Raw genomic sequence first — 18,907 nt, 5'->3', positions numbered from 1 at the left:
TAAGAGTGTAGCGGGGATGAGAATTTAATAGAAGAGCCATCGCACGATAGTATGCATAGTAATATTTCTTCAGATAACAGGGGTATAGAGGAGAGTCCTTGGTTAAGCACCAAATTTAGAAGGTCAGAAAAGAAAAGGCGGGGATAAGGTTTTGAAATGCTATTCCAAGTGTGTAAATTAATTAATTACCTCACATCCGGGATTGACCGGAAAAGACAGATGCTTTCTGCAAAGTGAAATAAACAAGATGGACGCTTTTGCCATTTCTCCAGATAAGTGAGTCTTTATATTGCTTGATGAAACTGTTTTAAGTAGCGTGAACCTGACCTAGAGATAAGAAGATATTTGAAGTAGAGAGCCTGTTCATTTAGAAAGATTTATGACTCTGTAGTCCTGCTTGTGAGTTTGGAATGCATTTTGCATGCCAGAGATGTGGAAGAAAGTAAATAAATAAATGTTATTTTGAAAATTACAAGTCTGCAAAGATCGTACTCTTGGAGCCGCCAGCCAGACTCCAGTCAGACCAGAACAGGGGGAACTCCAGAGAAGCTCAGCCTACGGACAGAAAGTCTGGGTGTCAGGCTTACAATGTAATAAGCTTAACCCAGAGGCAGTTTCTGAAAACACTTTAAAGCTGCAGGGCAATTAAGATAAGGATTAGGCTAGAAATACAGGCATACCAGAATGTTTCCTTCCTGCCTCCGTTGCAGGATTAGCCTTATCAAGTGGGAAAAGGTTTCTTCCAACAACTGGTTCTTCGAACTGCTCAGAAAATTGATATCCTGTTCAGAAGAAACTGTAGAAGCCCACCTCTGTGGAACACCCATAACTTCTGAAGATAAGCTGTTCCACTGAGTAATTGTCCTAACTAAGAAATTTCTCCTTAGTTCTAGGTTGGTTTTCTTTTTCATTAATTTTCATCCATTGCTTCTTATCCTGCCTTCAAGTTCTTTGGACAATAGGCTAATACCTCCTTCCTTCCAATATCCCCTTAGATATTGGAACACTGCTATCATGCCCCAATTCCTGTTCTTCTTTTCATTCAACTAGACATATCCAATTCCTGCAACAGCTCTTCATATGTTGTCCAATTTCCTAATCATTGATGCTTTTGTCTGCACTCTTTTGAGAGTTTCAATATCTTTTTTACTATTGTGTTGATCAAAACTGGATGCAATATTCCATTTTTACTAAGGTAAAATCACACATGGTAAAATGCATAATCTTTGCATAATCATCTAGAAGAGCACATTTGTAGAAAACGGAAAATTGTGTTGTATGAGTAAATCTTCACATTATACTTGATATATTTTCTCAATTGTTACAAGTAACCATCAGAGCAGATGTTTATAGTTCTTATATTTTATAAGCGGCATTCCAAACTTCAAACTCCCCAAACTTTTGAATGCTACAAAGTTTTGAGCATAACATTTCTTATTTGACTATAAATGTTTATTAAGATAAACATTTTGGCTATTTTCAGATGCCTTGCATTGGAAGATACCCAGCATCTTTTCCTGGCTTCAGAAGGAAGGAAATCTATCAGAGGAAGAAATGGCACGAACATTTAATTGTGGCATTGGTGCAGTCCTCGTTGTACAGAAAGAATTGGCTGGGAAAGTCCTAAGTGACATTCAGAGACATGAAGAGGCGTGGTTGATTGGGAAAGTTGTGCATCATCAAGCAGGTCATTATGTTAAACCTCAATTTTCTGAGGATTACATGTATCAATAGAGTCCTGATTTCTATAACTGTTGATTACAATATATAGTTATATCTTAAATGCCATCATTATTTGAACCTACTTTAGGACTTTAGGACCCTTTCCAGATGCATAAAATAAAATTATCCTTTTTCACATATCTTGGATCTTCCTTATAATTTAATAGGAAATTGGTTATTTTACCAAACTCTTGTGCTACAATCTTAATTATTTTTGTTTAATTTTTAATAAAAAGGTTCTGCTCACGTTGAAGTCAAAAACCTGCTCCAAGCTTTACAAGCAAATAGATTACAATCCTTGCACAGCAAACAAATAAAAATGGAGCCACACAAAACAAGAGTTGGCGTCCTCATCTCTGGAACAGGTAAGTTCTTGTGTTTCCCATTGCACGAAATGCAGATAAACTTTAAGCATCTTTCTTTCATTGACTATAGTTTTCCGACAGACAAGCTTAAAATAGATTGGTCAATATTGGCAGGAAAAGTATCTTCTGATTCCTTATTGATTTAGTCATCATGACAATTCATCATGAAAATAGATCAAGACTTTGAGTTGGCAATTCTTTCTCTGTTTAATCATCTGTGTCTCTCCTTTTATAAAATACACAGAGATAATTTACTTATTAAACTATAATTTCTATATGTAATTTTGTGAGGGAGATTATTAAAGAACTGGAAAGTAAATATATTTTAGATGAATTCCTATTCTAAGAGAGTGGAGCACAGTATACATATTTTTAATTTAGGGCTGGATTCTATTTGATTAATTGGTTGGTTGGTTAATTTTTTTTTTTTAACTATGCACCTTGACACCTGAATTATATAATCCAAGTTCAAAGTTTAGAAAAGGTGTTTGCTCTAACACCTGTAACTGGAGGCATTTTGGGGTAGTACTGACATTGGAAAATATGTGAACAGTATAATGGAAAGTGTAAATAATAATATTTTATTTTAAATTTCATTTATATTAAAATACAATTTATATTTGATTAAATTATTTTTTATAAATGAATATAATAAAATTAGAATATCTATAGAATGCCTTATCTTATTAATGTAAAATATATTTAAATGAGAATGCATTTTTAGTTGTGGCTAGTATTCATATTTTAACATTATTGTTGATTTGGGATAGATTTTTTAAAAAACAAAGGAATCAGCATTACCTTTTGTGAGGACTCAGATTGCCACTCAGCTAGAATACTTAATTACATTGTTAATTACATTATTAATAGTGCAATTGTATGCAGAAATATAAGGAAAAATAAATGAATTCAATGTAGTTTGTTCTTAGGTAAATTGAGGTTTTGACTTCAGTTTGTTTTATTTGTCTATTTGTCAGGTACTAATATGGAAGCTCTGATTGCCAGTGCAAAGAAGCCAAACAGCTCCGCGAAAATAGTAGTAGTTATTTCTAATAAGGCTGATGCAGAAGGACTTAAAAAAGCAGAAAGAGATGGAATTCCCACAAAAGTGAGTACTTTTTCATTAGCAGTTTTATAATTTGTTAATGATAAATTGCTAATTGCTATCTGAAATAAATAGGTAAACAATAGTGGACCAATTCTTATGTAAAATGCTTAAGAAAGACAAAACTCGTCCTTCTAGAGTTGTCACAGAAGGCAGATTAGAGCAGTGTTTCCCAACGGGTGTGCCGCGAGACACGGTCAGGTGTGCCGTGAGGCGGAGGCCAGCAAAGGTTGTTTTGAAAGTCGGCCCCCTCGCGCGCATGGCTTCTCCTCGCTAATAGCGGCGGGCAATAGCCGGGGAGGGGCGGCTTCTGCAAGTGGGAGCTCCAGGGCTGAGGCTTCCACTTGTGGCTGTCCCCGCCCGATCCGTCCTTCTCTCCGGCTTTCTTGGGGCGCGGCTCCTCCCACAGCTGTGGCTGCAGCGGCGCTGGCGATCCGTCCGCTAGCCGCTCCGAGTGCTGTGGGAACGCCCACCCCTCTCACAGTCCCGCTCGGTCTTCTCGGCCACCTACATGCTGCGGGAAGCCCGGGAAAACCAAGCAGAGCGCCCAGGCCAGGCAGAAGAATGCCGCCGCCTTGCTATCCCGCTTCTCTCTGGCCATGTGGTTGCAGAAGCAAGCTCTCCCCCCTCACACGCACACTTTTGGCTGGGCAGGGGGCGAAGCTGACCCCCCGGCTGCCGGCGAAGGAGGTTCGCTCGAGCCTCAGAAAGGAGGCGGATTCAGGCAAAGAGCCCGGCGCAACGGGCGCAGCGTTGGAAAGCGAGCAGGCGGTGGGGGCGCTTCGCTTCTGCCTTCCTGAGGCACTTTTTTTGGGCTCCGCGTCCGGCGAGTTTCTGCCTTGCCTTGCCTACTTAACGCGGCGGGAGAGATGCTAATTCCCAACCCAAACAGTCCGTCTTTTCCCTCAGGAGTGGGTGGGTGTTTTGTCCCTGGCACCACGTCAGCAGCATCAGGAGGACAACAGATGACTAATCCCGCCAGAGAACAAGAGAGAGAAAGCATGAGAGAGAAAGAAAATAAGAGAGAGAACAAGAGAGAGCAAAAGAGAGAGAGAGAGGTGCTTCTTGAAGCATATGGTAAAAAGCACCCAAATAATAAGAAAAAAAACCCAGCCCACACCTGTTTTTGAAAAGAATAAAAGAGGAAAAAAACCCAGCCCTCAACTGGTTTTGGAAATGGTTCGAGTGTGTATACACACACACACACACACATAAAGGGGGGAGAGAGACAGGGATGGAAAAAGAGGAGAAGTGAGAGGGAGAAGGAATGAGGGAAAAAGGGAGGAAGAGAGAGAAATGAGAAACATGAGAGAGAAAAGGGGGAAAGACAGAAATGAGAGAGCGGTATAAATTTGAGAAGGGATTATTGATGATTGACTGTATTTATAAGAGGATGTTACATGGGATTGTATATATGAAGGGGTTATGTATGTATGTATGTATGTATGTATGTATGTATGTATGTATGTATTTATTTATTTATTTATTTATTTATTTATTTATTAGATTTGTGTCATTTTGGTTGGTGGTGTGCCCCAGGATTTTGTACATGTAAAAAATGTGCCGCGGCTCAAAAAAGGTTGAAAATCACTGGATTAGAGCACAGTTAAGACATCACAGTAGCCCATAAAGCAGGAAGATTGTGATGTGTAACAATTTGTAATCTGTTGGCAAAGCACCTTTAGAAAACTGAATTAAATTACGTTGATAGTGTTTCAGTTTCCTGTATTTTTTGCACATAAGAATAAAAACACTGCTCAATTGGGAAACACAGTTACAAGCCATGGTTCTAAGCCTTTTCTCCAACTTTCTACTTTTGTTCCATGTCCTATTTCTTCATTTCCTGCTTGCTCCCCATCTTCTCGCTTTGCTTTTTGGTTGTTGTTTTTGTGTGTGTGTATATCACTGTGGGTTAGTTGTATTTAAGTATTTTCATTGTGCATGGGCAAATAGATAAATTAGAGAAAGTTTGTGTATGTTCAGCTATACTGCACGTGCATGTGGGACAGCATGTATGCATTATCTGTATTTAACTTCATATTTAATTATAAAAATCCATCCACTTTATATCCCCTATCTACTTCGTGAAAAGAAGCCTAAAATTAGGCTAGATGAGACTCTTGTACCAAATTTTCCCTAATACAGACTTCCCCCAATATAGACCTTCTGATTTGGACAAGGGCAGTTACTAGATGATAGGATATTTTTCATCTGCCATGAATTGCCAGCCATAAATTCCAGATTACAATATAGAACTAGGGCTGTAGGAAAAGCAAGTCGGGCAGTAGGAAAAGCAAGTAGGATGCTTGGCTGCATAGCTAGAGGTATAACAAGCAGGAAGAGGGAGATTGTGATCCCGCTATATAGAGCGCTGGTGAGACATTTGGAATACTGTGTTCAGTTCTGGAGACCTCACCTACAAAAAGATATTGACAAAACTGAACGGGTCCAAAGACGGGCTACAAGAATGGTGGAAGGTCTTAAAGCATAAAACGCATCAGGAAAGACTTAATGAACTCAATCTGTATAGTCTGGAGGACAGAAGGAAAAGGGGGGACATGATGGAAACATTTAAATATGTTAAAGGGTTAAATAAGGTTCAGGAGGGAAGTGTTTTTAATAGGAAAGTGAACACAAGAACAAGGGGACACAATCTGAAGTTAGTTGGGGGAAAGATCAAAAGCAATGTGAGAAAATATTATTTTACTGAAAGAGTAGTAGATCCTTGGAACAAACTTCCAGCAGACGTGGTTGGTAAATCCACAGTAACTGAATTTAAACATGCTTGGGATAAACACATATCCATTGTAAGATAAAATAGTATAAGGGCAGACTAGATGGACCATGAGGTCTTTTTCTGCCATCAGTCTTCTATGTTTCTAGAATTAATGTTACAATACTTGGTTATCACAAGAATAACTAATAAGAATGTATGAAACATTTTGACATACAATTATAGGGCATCCTACTCTGAGTCTTTAAATTTATGTCGATAATGATATACAGTATTGTTCTTGATATATCTTATACCTCCTTAAGGGAATTCTAATTAATAAGATAAAGCTTTAAGTATCAATGTTTTTGTGTACTTAATGGGAGATTGACTTTAATGGAAGACTTCTCTAATCTTGCTCCGTAGTCTATCAATTATAACTGAAGAAGGTGGAAATTGGGGTCCTGCTTACAGTATCTGGGAGAAGATGGCACTTAGGATAAACTACACTATGCTACATCTGTTTTTCTACTGTTTCTTTATTTTAGTTAATTAGTCACAAGGATTACAGCAATCGTATAGAATTTGACAATGCGGTTGATCAAGTCCTGAGAGAATTTTCAGTTGAATTGATTTGTCTTGCTGGATTTATGCGCATCTTATCTGGCCCTTTTGTTAGAAAGTGGGAAGGTGAGTACTTCTGTGTTTTACATATCAAACAGTTTGTTATACAGTCACTTTCCCCGGAAGCCTTAACGTCTTGTTTATTTTAAAATGCGTCAGAGAGATTTTATTTATTAGATTTGCATGCCGCCCCTCTCCGTAGACTCGGGGCGGCTCACAACAGCAATAGAACAATTCATAACAAATCTAATAATTTAAAAACATTTTAAAAACCCCATTATTAATCAGACATATATACAAACATACCATACATAAATTGTATAGGCCCGGGGGAGATATCTCAATTCCCCCATGCCTGGCGGCAAAGGTGGGTTTTAAGGAGTTTACGGAAGGCAAGGAGGATGGAGGCAGTTCTAATCTCTGGGGGGAGCTGGTTCCAGAGAGTCGGGGTCGCCACAGAGAAGGCTCTTCCCCTGGGACCCGCCAAATGACATTGTTTAGTCGACGGGACCCGGAAAAGGCCAACTCTGTGGGACTTAATCGGTCGCTGGGATTCATGCGGCAGAAGGCGGTCCCGGAGATATTCTGGTCCAATGCCATGAAGGGCTTTATAGGTCATAACCAACACTTTGAATTGTGACCAGAAATTGATCGGCAACCAATGCAGACTGCGGAGTGTTGGTGTGACATGGGCATACCTGGGGAAGCCCATGATTGCTCTCGCAGCTGCATTCTGCATGATCTGAAGTTTCCGAACACTTTTCAAAGGTAGCCCCATGTAGAGAGTGTTACAGTAGTCGAATCTCGAGGTGATGAGGGCATGAGTGACTGTGAGCAGTGAGTCCTGGTCCAGGTAGGGCTGCAACTGGTGCACCAGGTGAACCTGGGCAAACGCCCCCTTCGCCACAGCTGAAAGATTTATTTTATTTATTTATTTATTTATTTAGATTTGTATGCCGCCCCTCTCCGCAGACTCGGGGCGGCTGGTTCTCTAATGTAAGCTGTGGATCGAGGAGGACGCCCAAATTGTAGACCCTCTCTGAGGGGGTCAGTGATAACCCCAGGGTTATGGACGGACAGATGGAATTGTCCTTGGGACAATTTGAAGTCATAATTTAGACTTCTAAATCATTTGAAGTGAATTCTTTCATTTCCCACAGATGCATCTTGTAAGTTAGAATCTGCAGTGATGTAAGCGACAGTGTCTCTATTCTACATGTTATTACTAAACAAGGGACATGGCAAGAATCCCCCTATTGATTATGAGATTATGCTCAGTTAAGACAAGGGCAAAAATCTGCTACACAAATGCAGGGTCTTAAATGTCTGATATAAATATTAAAAGGTTTATCCACAGACTGATTTTTACAAGGACTGCAGTCCACATTTCAATTCCAAAGTTGTTATTCTAAGGATTACAATTTTGGCAGTTTTTCCTGTGATCTTGAAAAAACATTGCCAGTCAGAGAAGACAATACTATATTAGATGACAATTTGTTGAAGTATCATTACAATGGATTGAAAGGAGTTCAGTTGATTTCAATACAAATATGCACTATATTGCAAATGTGATTAATAAGCGCTGATGGAAGATGATAATAAACATTAAATATATACATTGACACTAATAGATTGCTGTTTCAAATTTGACATATTGCATTATAAGCCAAAATACTGTAAAAAAATATGACTTTAGTAATCAAGTTGTCGAAGTGTGGAATTCACTACCGGGCTCTGTAGTATCATCCCCTAACCCCCAACACTTTACCCTTAGACTATCCACGGTTGACCTCACCAAGTTCCTAAGAGGTCAGTAAGGGGCGTACATAAGTGTACCAGAGTGCCTACCATCCCCTGTCCTATTGTCTCTCCTATATCTCATATATCTTCGGAGAGGGGCGGCATACAAATCTAATAAACTATATCTTCTCTTCTATACCTATATCTTTTCCTGCTATTCTCTCATAGTTATATTTTACTCCTTTATTTTCTCCTCTATTCCCCCTTGAATACATTCTATCTGATTATGTCCTCTATAACCCTCATTGTGTATTACTGTGTATTGGACAAAACAAATAAATAAAATAAAATAAAATATAGTCATAATTTAGACTTCTAAATCATTGATTGGGCAATTTCTTCCTTACACCTACCAAGATTTATCAGTAAGCTTTGCCCTGTGGTGTCATATTTTGATTTGACTACTTTCAAACCAGAATTTATCTGACAGCATTGGACAGACATTACACGGTTTTAATTGTGTTTTAATTAAATGAAGGAAAGGTGTTTTGATTGATTTTTATGCAAGCACATTAATACATATTTTAATTTTTTAAAATGAGAAAAATGAATTTAACAGCAATGTATTATCTTTTTCTTCCCTAGGAAAAATTTTGAATGTCCACCCTTCTTTGCTGCCTTCATTTAAAGGATCTAATGCCCATAAACTGGTCCTGGAGGCTGGAGTCCGTGTCACTGGCTGCACGGTGCACTTTGTGGCTGTACGTGCTTATTTTTATTACTCGGTTGATCAATTTAATTTAAAGCCTTTGGCTGTCAGCTTAACTGCTCATAACAGCTTTTGAGGTTGACAGAAAGCTTTTGAGAGCAGAATATGGAAATTCGGCATACGATAATCAGGGATCTCAGCTATAATCTTGTAGTTTTGACAAAGCAAAACTAAACAAGAGATTAAAAATGTGCATAGGAAAAAAATACATACACATGGATTGTGTCCCCCTAGTGGAATACTGATAAATACATTTCAAGAATAATAGATTGGCCCCCTAGATCAGTGATTTTTAACCTTTTTTGAGCTACGGCACATTTTTTACATATACATAATCACTGGGCACATTGAACCGGAGGGGGATGGAGGGGTAAAAAAAGTTTGGACAAAAAATTCTCTCTCTTCCTCTCTTTCGCTCTATTTCTCTCCCTCTTCTCTCTCTTCCTTCCTTCCTCTCTCTCTCCATTCCTCTTTCTTTCTTTCTTTCTCTCTTCCTTCCTTCCTCTTTTTGCTCTCTTTCTCTCTCCCTCCTTCCCTCCCTCTCTTTCTCTCTTGCTTTATTTCTCTCTTTCTCTCTTCCTCTCTTTCATTCTATTTCTCTCCCTCTTTCTCTCTCTTCTTTCCTTCCTCTCTCTCTCCATCCATCCATCTTCCTTCCTTCCTTCCTTCCTTCCTCTTTTTTGCTCTCTTTCTCTCCCTCTCTTTCTCTCTGTCTCTCTTGCTTTCTTTCTCTCTCTTGCTTTCTTTCTCTCTCTCTTTCTCTTTCTTGCTGAGCTTCGCGGCACACCTGACCATGTCTCGCAGCACACTAGTGTGCCGTGGCACACTGGTTGAAAAACACTGCCCTAGATAAACAGTCCATAGTTGTTTGATCATTTGAGAATTAAGTTAGCCATTCTCATTGTATTCTTTGTTGTTTCAGATTACTTTAAATTACAGCCATCTTGGTAAAGTTTTTTATTCTTTTCTTTCCAGGAAGAAGTTGATGCTGGAGCAATAATATTTCAAGAAGCTGTTCCAGTGAAGATTGGAGACACAGAGAAAACTTTGTCAGAAAGAGTGAAGGAGGCAGAACACAAAGCCTTCCCATCTGCTATGCAGCTAGTAGCAAGTGGAGCAGTTCAATTAGGAAGAGATGGGAAGCTGTGCTGGAATTTGGAAAAGCATAATTAAAAAATATACGGTATAAAAGCAGTAACAATTCTGGTGCATATTTTGGCTTCTGAGTTTGGCATAGGGCAGCAGGACTTAAAATCTTAACCAAGCGACCCAGGCCATTAGATCTCAAAAATAAAAGGAATACTGAATTATACTCAAAATAGAAATAAATGGAGATAGGTCTAATGCAATGGTTCTCAACCTTTCTAATTCCACGATCCTTTAATACAGTTCCTCATGTTGTGGTGACCCCCAGCCATAAGTCCAGCGCCAATTCTCCCCAAACAGAGCTTGAAGCTGATTGGCGGGAAGGTCAGAGGGACACCCCCACTGTCAATGCCTGATTGGTTGGATTGTAAAAATATGTTCCAAGGCACCAAAATAGAAGCTTTAGTTCCTAACACCAGGGGAAATTTGCCTTAGGTGACCCCTGTGAAACGGTCGTTTGACCCCCAAAGGGGTCCCGACCCCCAGGTTGAGAACCATTGGTCTAAGGCATTTGTGTGATTACTCCGTCCACAATACAACTGGCTGTTATCTGAAAACTATGTGAAGGGCTGCTTGCCACAAACATCTTGTCATTTTATCTGTTTGTAACCTATCACATAATTCTGCTTTAAAAGGGTCAAACTCTATGTTGAACTCAGGCCTAAGAAAAACACCACAAAAAGAATGGGTCACAATCACAATTATGAATTAAGTATTTTTAAAGTATTAGTGATAGTTTTTCCTACTTAAAATTAAGGTAATTCTGAATCATGTTCCCTAATAATACTATCAAAAGTTTTTATTTGTAACCCTGAAAACAGCAATAGCAGTATTATTGAACAAAGCAGTATCATTCAATACCTCGTCCATATGTAAATGACCTCCTATGTGAGACAAATTTTTCCACCCCCTTTTCTAAATACATTGTACGTGAAACATTCAAATGGTACATTTTTTGTCCATCATGGAATCAAGCAAAAGTCTTTCCAGGATATTTTTATCTTAACAGTTAATATTATGAAGACAAACAGAAATTCATTTGATTTCTGTTTGAAAGTAAACATGAATTATGAGCCTAAATAGTATTTACTTTTTTAAGTGTGTTATTACTGTCTTTTAAAGTGAATAAACAGTTCCACCGAACTATATTTTTGTTACTAACTGAAATGATCAGAAGCCAAACTACATCAATTACTGTGACATTCCATTTAACTTTGTTTTTTTATCCAAAGATTATGTGATCTCAACTCCCATTCTAATAAAAGGTTTCAAAATTCATTTTTATATTAATGGATTTCTTTCTAATACTGTGGGGCGGATGTCGGCAACCCCCAGTTCCAAAGTCAAATGCGGCTCTTTTGTCCCCCTGCTGTGGCTCCCTGCCGACCTGGATCCTGCCACGGGCTGACCCCGCCCCTTGCCTTCCCCTTCCTGTCACTCCTCGCCTGAGAAGGTAGAGGCCACATCGGCAAATGGAGACTCTCTCCATATTCCAGAGTGGGAGCAAAGTGGCCCTGTACTTGCCTCCTCTTCCAGCCTTTGTTAGTGCTGTGCACACCTTGGGGAGTTGCGTGACCTTCTCTCTGCCCCAACATATTGTCCTGGCCTGCCTCCGGCTGGTGCTGCTACTCTCGCCACCTCCATGGCCGCTCACTGCTCTTGCAGAGCCTTGTGCAGCAGGCTTAAATTTAGCCCACTTCACAATGGGGGAGTTTGTATCTCCTCCTCCTGAAGCCCATTATGACACGGAGCATCAGCCGCAGTCAGTCCGGACCTATGTTTCAGGGTGGAAAGAAAGTTGTGCATCTCCCCGAGCAACCAAAGTGTGCACAGCACCAACAAGGGCAGGAAGAAGAGGCAAGGACAGGGGTGCTTCACGCCCTCTTTGGAATATGGAGAGAGTCTCCATCCGTCACCATTGCCTTGATCTTCATGGATGAGGAGTGACTGGGATGAGAGAGTGAAGGGTGGGGCCAGCCAGTGGTGGGTTCAGCTGGCAGGAAGCCATAGCAGGGGGACGAAAGAGCTTCCTTTATCTGGAAACCTGAATTAAACCTCTTGATTTAAATCATATGGTAAAGAAGAAGAAAAAACATCATCAGCAAAACAACAACAACCAACCCTCGCCTGTTTTTGGAAATGGTTCAAGACAGAACACACATACACACACACACACGAGATGAGAGAGAGTAAGAGACAGAAGGAAAGAGAGAGATGAAAGACAGATGAGAGGGGAGAGAGAGAGGGAGAGAAAGAGACATGAGTGAGATGGAGAAAAAGAGATGAGAGAAAAAAGTGGGAGAGAGAGATGAGAGGATGAGAGAGAGAGAGAGAGACCTGTTTCCCAAGGTCCCTTCCAACTCTGTTAGTCTGCTACTCTTGCTAAACTGTGAAGCCATCTTCTTGGTGAGCAAGATGGATTCATTCCGCAGATCTCTTATGCCCAGAAAATCATTTGATTGGGTAATTGTCCTTTTTCTTCCTTTTAATATCTACTGTCTTAGAGCAGTGTTTTCTGACATCAATGAATTCCAGATGCACAGACCTTCACTCTTAGACTCCCAGTGTATGGGATGCAGCCTCGCGCCAGGTGTATTGGAGGCTCCTCCTCACCACCTCGAAGTTCCTCTTTTTTTTTAAGCCTTAAAGTTTTGGATTTTTTTGATTCCCCTCACCTCACCTTCTTCCTTCGGCAGCAACTGTCCTCCTCCTCTTCTTCCTCCTCTTCTTCCTCCCACCCAAATTCCGAACTTTTATTTCTTTCCTAATGGGTTTGCACACATTATTTGCTTTTACATTGATTCCTATGAGAAAAATTGCTTCTTCTTAATGTTCTGTCGAGCTCTCTGGTAGAATCCTCCCAAAAATTCACAGATACAATTTCAGACACACACACGTTTGAAAATTCAAAACAATGTTCTTTATACCGAAAATGCAAATAAACAGAGCACTCTTTTTGTATAGCAAAGAGCACTTGTCTCCAAACAAATTGGTAATTTGTACAAGTCCCTTATCAATTCTGTGGTACTTAGCTTGCAGCTGTGAGGCAATTCACAGTCCTTCTTCTTTCACAAAGTGAAACACACTTTCCTCTGGGTTAGTTTCAAAGCGGGGGAAAATCAGCACACAAAGATCAAAGTCAGCAAAGCAGTCATGAAACACAGCCTCACTAATTACCACAGCCCCACCCAAACACAGGTGGCTTCATTTTCTTTGATAATAATCTCTCAGTTGTTGTTGCCTATGCATCGCTCTCCGCATGTGTGGCTATATCATTAACGCTTGTTCTGAATCCAAGGAGGAGCTAGATAATTGATCTCCTTCTGAGCTGTCTGCCACACTCCTCCTCCCTGTCACTCATGTCTTCTTGGTCAGAGGAGCCTTCATCAGCAGATTCCACCAAGGTCAAAACAGGCCTGCAGCATGTGGATGTCTCCCCCACATCCACAGTCCTTGGGGCATGAGCTGGGCCAGAGCTAACCACAACACTTAAGAACGTTTCTACTTAAGAACCTGGTCACGGAAGGAATTAAGTTTTTAAGTAGACGTACCACTGTATTTAAAGTCCACACATCTGAAAATTTCATGATTTGGACACACTACCTTACATCCTAAGGTTGAGGGCTTTACAGAGAAATAATTGAGATCCATATTGTTTACAAGTATTATATACATTTTTATTACAGTCACTGACCAGCAAATCAAACAGTATACAAAAAGCACAGAAGCATAAGAAGCTATGGTATTAGAAAAAAAACATTAACTGTAAAAAAAATGTAAAACATCTAAAACCTAGAATATTGCTAAAACATCAACAAAAGAGCTTAGAATAATTTACTACAATGCAATGAATACAGGAACACAATCTAAGTAACAAACAATGTGACAAAGTAATTAGTAAAATTTTTAAGCCTAGAATGTTGAAGCTCTATGCAATAGCTATTACGTGAATATATGTTTACTTGAGTTTGTATCAGTCTAAATGTAAATTGGTCAGTGACAAAATATAACAGGAGAAATAAAACTGACACTGAGATTTCAAGAATGGGTAGGTTGGCCTTTAAGGTGTCAGAAGTCTCTGGTATATATACTTTCCAGAGATTTTCTTTAATAAACATTCTATAGGCCTGCTCTCTCAATATCTGCTGCTCTTCATTACTTCTTTGAGGTTTTTCTATGCTCTGGCTTGTGTCAGCTGTAATTGTGAAACTTTTTTATACTAATCTTAATTTGATTAAGCGTCTGAACTCCATTTTACAATGAGATACAGGCCTAAAAAGTGCTGTTTAGCAAGCGTTGCAGCAGCCAAACCAGTTTGCATCCAACACATGTCACTACTAGAAAGATTGTGAAGCTGTTCTAAATGTTATATAGGTGTGGCATATGCCTCTTTGAAACTAGAAAGACTACAGTCCCATTCATATAAGGACAAGAAAATAAAGTAATCTGCCACCTAAAGATAATTATAAGCCATAAGCTAAATATCTCTTCATTTATCCAATAGTAGGCAGCTAATATACAGACAATGGATTCTAAGGCATTTCAGATCATTATTGTGATAGCCAGCCTGGAGAAACATTCCAGAGTACATACACACATCACTGCTAACATTAGACTAGAATCCATACACAAGTGACTTGTAACCTAGTCCTTTCTACCTCTTCTATCTCCTACTGAAAAGCAGGACAGCCAGGCAATTAAATTTCTGAATAGATAGAACTCCTCCCTTACCTTAAAGTTCAATGAGAGAGATTATCTTTTGTTTTTTAGAATTCTATCAAGGATCAGCAACATGGTATTGGGGAAATTTAAAAAAAATTAAGACCACTCAATGTCAAAAATATTTCTTGGTTTAGGAAGGAATTGTGGAAGTCAAAGTCCAAACCTCTTAAAGTTTATTTATTTATTTATTTTGTCCAATACACAATGAATTATAGAATTAAAGGTTATAGAGGAGATACTCATAGTAAAATATATTTAAGAAATAATAGAAAAGAAGATATAGTAATAGAACATATCAATGAAAGAATAGAAGAGATATAGGAATAGAAGAAAGGTATAGGAGATATAGAAGAGCAATAGGACAGGGGACGGAAGGCACTCTAGTGCACTTGTACTCGCCCCTTACTGACCTCTTAGGAATATGGATAGGTCAACTATAGATAATCTAAGGGTAAAGTGTTGGGGGTTTGGGGATGACACTATGGAGTCCGGTAATGAGTTCCATGCTTCAACAACTCGGTTACCGAAGTCATATTTTTTACAGTCAGGTTTGGAGCGGTTAATATTAAGTTTAAATCTGTTGTGTGCTCTTGTGTTGTTGTGGTTGAAGCTGAAGTAGTCGTTGACAGGCAGGACGTTGCAGCATATGATCTTGTGGGCAATACTTAGATCTTGTTTAAGGCGTCTTAGTTCTAAACTTTATAGGCCCAGGATTGAAAGTCTAGTCTCGTAGGGTATTCTGTTTCGAGTGGAGGAGTGAAGGGTTCTTCTGGTGAAGTATCTTTGGACATTTTCAAGGGTATTAATGTCTGAGATGCGATATGGGTTCGAAACAGATGAGCTGTATTCGAGGATGGGTCTGGCAAAAGTTTTGTAAGCTCTGGTAAGTAGTAGTGAGATGGATCTGGCAAAAGTTGCCAAATTGGAAAAACACTGAACTAAAACCTACATATTTCTCTTTGCTATTTGATTCTCAATATAAACACTTCTTTGGTATAGATGGCCCTGGCATTTGCTGCCACTGTTTCCTCAGCCAAAAAAATAGGAGCAAGATAGAAAAAAAGAAAGAAAGGCCTTTTATATTAATTGAAATGGCACCAGGGTAGCCTAATCCAGTGTTTCCCAACCTTGACAACTTGAAGATATCTGGACTTCAATTACCAGAATTCCCCAGCCAGCATCCGCTGGCTGGGGAATTCTGGTAATTGAAGTCCAGATATCTTCAAGTTGCCAAGGTTGGGAAACACTGGCCTAATCTTTGTAATCCGTATTTAATCTGCAGCAATTGAGCCCTAGATTACAAGGTCCTAAATTAAAACGTTCAGGCCAACATGACTGAAGTTGGGGAGTGTTTTGATTAGACGCTTGTAATCCAGGGCTCAACTGCTGCAGATTAGCTACAGATTACAAAGATTAGTCTACCCTGCTACCATTTCAATTAACAGAAAGGAGAAGGCCTTTCTTTCTTTCTTTCTCTCTCTCTCTCTCTCTTTCTTTCTTTGTCTTGCTCCTATATTCTTGGTTGAGAAAATAACGGCAGCAAATGCCAGGGCCATCTATAATTGTTTCATCTCTTGGGCTGACCTTTTTAGTGATGCTCAATGGTGAGAAAGTCCCTGACAATTATGTTTTAGTTATTGCAATGCAGATAGAAAAGAAGCCTAATTTCAATGTCTAAGGCAGCTATTTGCCTCTCGGAAGAGGAACTATTTGAAAGTCACATTGTGCCCATGCCTTTTCTAATGCTCTGGTTTTGGAAGGAAAGCTATACAGTATTACCTCTAGATACGAGCTGCTCCACATGCGAGTATTCCAAGTTACGAGCCACGACGGGAGCCAAAATTTCTGTTCGACATCCGAGCTCAAATTCGGGATACGAGCTGAGCTTCCACTAGGTGGTGCAAGAATCCTTGCTTCTGGTTATCTCGGCGGAGAAAAACAAAGTCTAAAGGCATTTGTTCGAGATGTGAGTTGATCGACATACGAGCTCGGTTCTGGAACGAATTAAACTCGTATCGAGAGGTAGTACTGTATAAGCAAAGGAAAAAAGTGACTATAAAAGAAAGTGACAGACTGAAACCAAAATTGAATTTAGAAGGTCAACCATTGTCATTCATCACTGTGTGAAACTGCTGCTACAAAAGCATTAACAATCCCGCCTTTCCTTTTGGCAGATCAGTTCCTGTCTTTCTCTTTTCCAGTAGGTTTTTCCATCTCCACCTAACTGCACCATTCCACTGGCAACCAGTTGCAGAGCCATGGGAAAGACATGGTCCTCTACTTCTTTGATCTTTGCATATAAGGTCTCCTGGGTATCTTCTGCCTTTACACATGCCGGTTCTTGTACAATTGTTGCTTCAGGATTGGTCTCCTCCTGAAAGAAAGGGAAGGGAAAACATCGCTTATCTGGAAAATTACCTACCAAGATTAACATGAAATAGCTAAAAACAGAGCAGTATTTATTTATTTTATTTTATTTATTTATTCTTCCTCCAATACACATGGAAGAGAATAGACATTGGGTAAGATAATATGTAATATAGAAGAGAAAGTATATGAGAGGAAGAAAATATATATGATATATGACATAAAGGAAAGACAATTGGACAGGGGACGTTAGGCATACCAGTGCACTTATGTACGCCCCTTACTGGCCTCTTAGGAACTTGGAGAGGTCAATCGTGGATAGCATAAGGGAGAAATGTTGGGGGTTGACACTATTGAGTCTGGTAAAGTGTTCCACGCTTCGACAACTCGATTGTTAAAGTCATGTTTTTTACAGTCAAGTTTAGAGCGGTTAATATTAAGTTTGAATCTGTTGCATGCTCTTGTGTTGTTATGGTTGAAGCTGAAGTAGTCATTGACCGGAAGGACGTTGCAGCATATGATCTTGCAGGCAATACTTAAATCGTGTTTTAGGCGCCGTAGTTCTAAACTTTCTAGACCCAGGATAGTTAGTCTATTTTTGTAAGGTATTCTGTTTTGAGTGGAGGAGTGAAGGGCTCTTCTGGTGAAATATCTTTGGACGTTTTCGAGGGTGTTGATGTCCGAGATATGATATGGGTTCCAGACAGATGAGCTGTATCACTGACACTTATTTACTTTAATTATACAAATAATAGAAATGTTCACTTGGATACAAGACAATGAATTAACAGAACATTTAGAAACGGGACAGCAAAAGGATATTTTATTTAGATAGTATATAAAGCATTTTGCTCAAGTGTGAGGGAAATCAAAACAATGTTTCTCTTTCGATATATTAACTCAGCCAGAGCAAAATACTACCTTCCATACTAACAAGAGTAGGTGGAATTGTAATCCAATACACCTGAAGAACATTTGATTATAGATAGTTGCATCAGTGGTAAATGCTACAAAATTAATTACCAAAAAACATTAAACATGGACAGAAGAGGTATAAAAAGAGGATGAGCCCTTTGGGATTGGGCAGCATAGAAGACAAATTAAATAAATAAATAAATAATAAATAAATAAACTTAATTTGGAATATTTAAATTGATTCCTTCATGCAAAGGTAAAGGAATAACAATATTCCATAGTCTCAATTTGTACAAAAGGATTTCCCAAATCTTGATAAGTATTACTAATTTATTAATGAAGTTGCAGTAAACAGCAAACAGACAAGTCATGCTAGTTGTGAATATAATAATTGTTACCTACCAATATATAAAACACAAAAAATGTGTTTATTGCCAATCCAGTAAAAAACACTTACAAGTACAAAATGCACAATACAGTCCACAATTTTGTCTGTAGATGGATGTGCTTGATTATAGATGTTTCTTCTCTTACTTAATGGTGAAACGGATGGATACGTTCCTAGCATCTTCCCTATAATTAATAATCATATTGGGAATTATCAAACAATATGGACATAAAGAGACAAACTTAGAGATTATACATCTAAATCTTAATACTTAGTAGAAATGGTTGCCTTATATGCACTATGCTTTTAAGCAATCAATGTCTTCTGCGTA

General features: G+C 39.0%; 2 protein-coding genes across 2 annotated transcripts in view; one reads left to right on the top strand and one right to left on the bottom strand.

Annotated features, from left to right (window-relative positions):
* The window catches only part of LOC139166605 (trifunctional purine biosynthetic protein adenosine-3-like), a 67,482-nt gene extending 57,115 nt beyond the window's left edge, over window positions 1–10,367 (top strand). The window contains 7 exon segments of the mRNA XM_070750370.1: window positions 1,484–1,687; window positions 1,959–2,087; window positions 3,065–3,195; window positions 6,454–6,595; window positions 8,915–9,030; window positions 10,014–10,184; window positions 10,187–10,367. Of these exon segments, the coding sequence (XP_070606471.1) occupies window positions 1,484–1,687; window positions 1,959–2,087; window positions 3,065–3,195; window positions 6,454–6,595; window positions 8,915–9,030; window positions 10,014–10,184; window positions 10,187–10,207 (914 nt within the window). The 3' untranslated portion in view covers window positions 10,208–10,367.
* A 6,636-nt stretch (window positions 10,368–17,003) lies between these two features.
* LOC139167132 (trifunctional purine biosynthetic protein adenosine-3-like) overlaps window positions 17,004–18,907 on the bottom strand; it is a 40,722-nt gene continuing 38,818 nt past the window's right edge. The window contains exons 20-21 of the mRNA XM_070751553.1: window positions 18,646–18,761; window positions 17,004–17,280 (exon numbers count right to left, since the gene is read on the bottom strand). Coding sequence (XP_070607654.1) covers window positions 17,053–17,280; window positions 18,646–18,761 — 344 coding nt within the window. The 3' untranslated portion in view covers window positions 17,004–17,052. The remainder of the gene's footprint in view (window positions 17,281–18,645; window positions 18,762–18,907) is intronic.

The sequence above is a fragment of the Erythrolamprus reginae genome, chromosome 4, assembly GCF_031021105.1.
Source record: "Erythrolamprus reginae isolate rEryReg1 chromosome 4, rEryReg1.hap1, whole genome shotgun sequence".
NCBI classification, from domain to species: domain Eukaryota; kingdom Metazoa; phylum Chordata; class Lepidosauria; order Squamata; family Dipsadidae; genus Erythrolamprus; species Erythrolamprus reginae.
This window is presented reverse-complemented; position numbering and strand designations above follow the sequence as displayed.